General features: G+C 41.3%; 1 protein-coding gene across 3 annotated transcripts in view; it reads left to right on the top strand.

The window, feature by feature from the left end:
- The window catches only part of BCKDHB (branched chain keto acid dehydrogenase E1 subunit beta), a 395,605-nt gene that overhangs the window by 6,192 nt on the left and 385,263 nt on the right, over nt 1–4,150 (top strand). For 2 of the 3 annotated variants that reach the window (XM_019520436.1, XM_019520437.1), the window contains exon 2: nt 2,440–2,517. In XM_019520436.1, coding sequence (XP_019375981.1) covers nt 2,440–2,517 — 78 coding nt within the window. Of the gene's footprint in view, nt 1–1,595; nt 1,701–2,439; nt 2,518–4,150 lie in introns of those variants that run through there. The other variant, XM_019520438.1, reaches the window with a different exon arrangement.

Raw genomic sequence — 4,150 nt, 5'->3', positions numbered from 1 at the left:
GGGCACGGGCAGCCCCTCTGTGTTGCCAATGCTGCTTACTTTGCTGCTAGCTCTTGCCCCCCCACCTTCGAGGAAAGTTCCCAACTCCCAAGGACGTCGGTAAACGTGAGGCTGCTCAGGACCCTCAGCCTATGTGCCCACTTCAGGTTTTAGGGCTGGTAGGGGTAAGCCTGTACTTATTGCTGTGTGTGCCAGGCTCATTAGATAGGAAGGGGGGGAATCAATAAGGATACAGGGCTGCCTTTACTGGGATTTCCCACATTGTAGCCTTTTTCTTTTTTTTTTTAAGATAGCAAGAAGACTTGTGCATGTTCAGTATCAAGGAAATGTTCAATGTGAGTTGACATTCAAGCCAGTGAAAGTCTTGGCAGAAATGGTGCTGTTGACTATCGCGATGTGATAGTTTGTATTTCTTTAGTTCCCTCTCTCCCAGGAATTCAAAAAGAAGCCTCAAAATACAAAATTTGGGAACAGATCAAAGCAATCACTACTATACTAAGCTAGCAAGACTTTGGGGATAATTCAGGGTGCCTATACACATGCAGTGAGGCTGCTCCAATTACAGAGCATCGGAGCAGACTCCAGCATCACATGAATCAGCATCTCTGTGCTGAAAAATGGCAGCAGGGGTGCTTTCAGCTAAAGCTTGTTCAAGCTGCCGCCCCCCCCTCGGGCATATCTATAAATACCATCAGATGTTAGGTGAGTTTCAGAAGTTTAACTCCAAATTCTGGAAAGCTTGGGTTGTCAGAATAGTTTAATAAAAAACCAAAGGCAGAGGAGCCAAAGATGATTTTTTAGATTTTTCTTTTTCCTTCCTTTAACTTAAGTTAGTTAATTTTTACATGTTTCATATCATTCTAACTATTCCTTTTGAATTATTCCTTGTGCTTCTTGTAGCATCTCTTAAAGGATCCTATACCAGATGACAAATAGCAACTAATAAAACTTTGAAACCCTGGGATGCATAAGATCAGTGCAGCCCAACTCAGGGTTGAAATAACCGGTTTCTGGCAACACTTTGTAACAGCATGATGAAGGTAAAAGCTGTATCTGTTCAAAGTTTGAGATGGATGGAAGCTTGGCATCATGATTTAATTCCAAGTAAGAAATCAAATTCCTGCTTTCACAAGAGCTTCAACCTATGTCTGATTCTAAGGACAGGTTCACCTTGGGACCCTGGTTTTTGTCATGAGTTGAAAGAGCGCTTCCAACTGAAAAATTGCCACCTCATATTGTCAGCCAGCTTGGTAGGCTTCCTATTCAGCTACAAATAGGGCACAATTCTGCCTAGCTTATGGAAGCTGGCTTGGTCCTATTAGAAGCTGATATGTCTACTAGCTAATTGTTTTTGTGCTACATCAGGAATATCTGTCCTCCTCAGCATGCTGAGATGAGGTAGGGAAACGGGTAATAAATGGTAAGGTTTAAAGCTTTAAAAAAAAAGGTTGGGGGTGTGGGGGGAAGAAAATGGTTACAATGTGGCAAATCCCAATAAAAGCAGCCAAGCATTAAAATATTTTCCCACTCTGCTCCACTCTTGACTATTTTCCCTACTGTTCGTTCCCAGAAGTCTAGTAGGTCAATCTTGCAGTTCTACAGACAGTAAGATTCTGGGCCAAATGGTAGTTTACTATGGGCTAAATGGTAGTGATGGATGTTTGCTGCAACTTGGACGTGAACTGGTGACATTTAACAAGGTTAGTAACATTGCAGTGCTTTATTTGAAGTTTGTTCCTTTAGGGCAGTGGTTCTCAACCAGGGTGTCTGGAGGTCCTTTCAAGGGTGGTACAGGGTGCTACACAATGTTAGCACTGTTAGGTATGCAAACATTCACATGATAAACTGAGATTTCATATAGGAGTCCATAGTCTTAACCCCCCTCCCCCCCCCCGACAAACAAACAAAAAAAATCCTCTGACCTGTTGTGGTCTTTGCAATAGAAAATTTGCTCTATTATTTTTTGTAGTAAAAAAAAATAAAAGGAAAAGCTAAGAGCTGAAGGGTTATTTTGTGAAGGGTGTCTTGTCTATCACGGGTGCCTTTTGTTTAGAAAGGTTGAAAACCACTGCCTTGCAGGAAAGGTAATTGTGTTATAACTTGTAGGTTCTGACTTGTGATGTTGCAGTCTTTTGCTCATAGTATTCCTTATTGTGTCTGAAGGATGTTACGGCATGTGTTGCAGCCATGAGTTTAACTTCTGAAAGAGATGTGATATGTTAGTTATCTGTATTGTTATCCCAGTAAATACAAGGTGTGCTGACCTGTTTCCCACTACGTTAAAGTTATTATGTGTAAATGTGTCCTTGCTATAAAGAAAATATGAAGAATTACGTCTCAGTCAGTGGCTGTTATCTCATAGGAGATCTTATAAGTGTTGTCTCATTGTTCCCTCCCCATAAATTAAATGGGCTTTTTTTCCCCCTCTTCCCCACACAGGACAAACTCAGAAAATGAATCTCTTCCAGTCTGTAACAAGTGCCTTGGATAATGCCTTAGCCAAAGATCCTACTGCAGGTATGCTGTCCTTGTAATTGTGATCCTTGCTGTAAATAGGAAGTTTTTTGGTTTTTGTAGGGGTCTTTTTCCCATTAATGGAAAAACGTTATCTTTAAAGTTAAATACAGTACAAACTATTGGCAGTGTTTTTAATGTAGAAATAACCTACTTTACTCCCCAAATTGTGGTATTGTTAGTGATGTTTTAGCTGTGATGGAACTAGGTGAGAAGCAAGGATTTTTGGGGTCATAACTGTTTTTTTTTATTGGACCAACTGCAATAAAAGTTATTCCCTCCCCCTCCCCCCCCCCCAAAAAAAAATCCTTGCATTTCCAAAATTTGTAAGAGGGAGGATTCACTGTATATGTTTTATGTACTTAAGGGCCATAACCTTTTGGCTATAGTTATGTTTCTTCTGTTGTAATTGGTACCATTGTTGCTATCCAGTGTTGAGCTAGGGGAGAGCTCCATTGCTTAATCTGTTCTGGCCACTGGTAATGTTACTGATACTGAGGGGAAACTTGACTCCTAGTATGCAAGTAAAGAAATTCATTTTCAGCTATTGTTTAAAAACCTATGTATTTTAAAGTCAAAAAGTGTACTTGTAAACACTTGTTGTTATAGGCCTCTTTAAAACTAGAGATCTGGAGGGTGCCTCCTGGGTCACTGAATCCTGTCAGCTGCTTACACAGGCAATGGTGAACTGAAGGAATAGTTACAATCACCACTTTTTCCCTTCAAAATATTTACCTTTAAACTTTCATGATGGCATATGGGATTATAGAACATTAGGGTTGGAAGGGACCTCAGGAGGTCATTTAGTCCAACCCCCTGCTCAAAGCAGAACCATCCCTAGCTATATCATCTCAGCCAAGGCTGTCTACCCAGGTCTTAAAAACTGCTAAGGGGACATATTTACATGTTCTATTAATATGATACAATTAACTCCAGTGTAGTTTACACTGGAATTTATTGCTCCTGGGCACAGCGTTTGCACATGCGCCTAAGACCGTAGCCCATTGAGATGGGACGGAGCAGCCCCAGCAGGAGGTCCCAAGGGTCAGCCTGCCAGTCTGGGGCTGCTCCGACCTGACTCGGCATGTAGCAGAGGGGCTGGCTTGGGCATGAAGCACCCTTGTGCTGCAGTGAGCCCTACTAGTGTCTACATATGTGTTGTGCCAAGGTAAATAACTCTGCCATAAGATAGTACTGCCAGGTACATACTATCCTACAGTGGAGTTAATTAGTTTACTCCAGCCTAATAACATTGCACATGTAGATGGTGACAGTTTACTGAGGAGCTAATTGGTCAGCTCCACAGTAAGTAGCCTGTTCCAGTGCTTTGAGAACTTCTGAGGCTGTTGGCTTAACAAGTCATCAGGTTAAAGGCTGCAGAGTTTTAATGGCTTTCTACCCCTGAAAAAATTTTGACATGCAAAGTTGACTGAAAAGAAATGAACTCCTGTAACTTGGATGATCCGTAGTTACTTCACAAAGGCAGTGACACTAATGCAGCTAAACTTTTTAAAATAACTTTGGCTAATAACAACTTGCAGTTCTGTGTGTGAAGATGAAAGCTACCAAATATCATGTTTTAGGACGGTGATGTTTTTTCAACCTCTTTTTTGCTTGCAGACCCCTAAACCATTTT

Source organism: Gavialis gangeticus, unplaced genomic scaffold (assembly GCF_001723915.1).
Source record: "Gavialis gangeticus isolate Ggan-Ray unplaced genomic scaffold, GavGan_comp1, whole genome shotgun sequence".
In the NCBI taxonomy this organism is placed as follows: Eukaryota; Metazoa; Chordata; order Crocodylia; family Gavialidae; genus Gavialis; species Gavialis gangeticus.
Note: the sequence above shows the minus strand (reverse complement) of the source record. Positions and strands in the feature narration are given on the sequence as shown.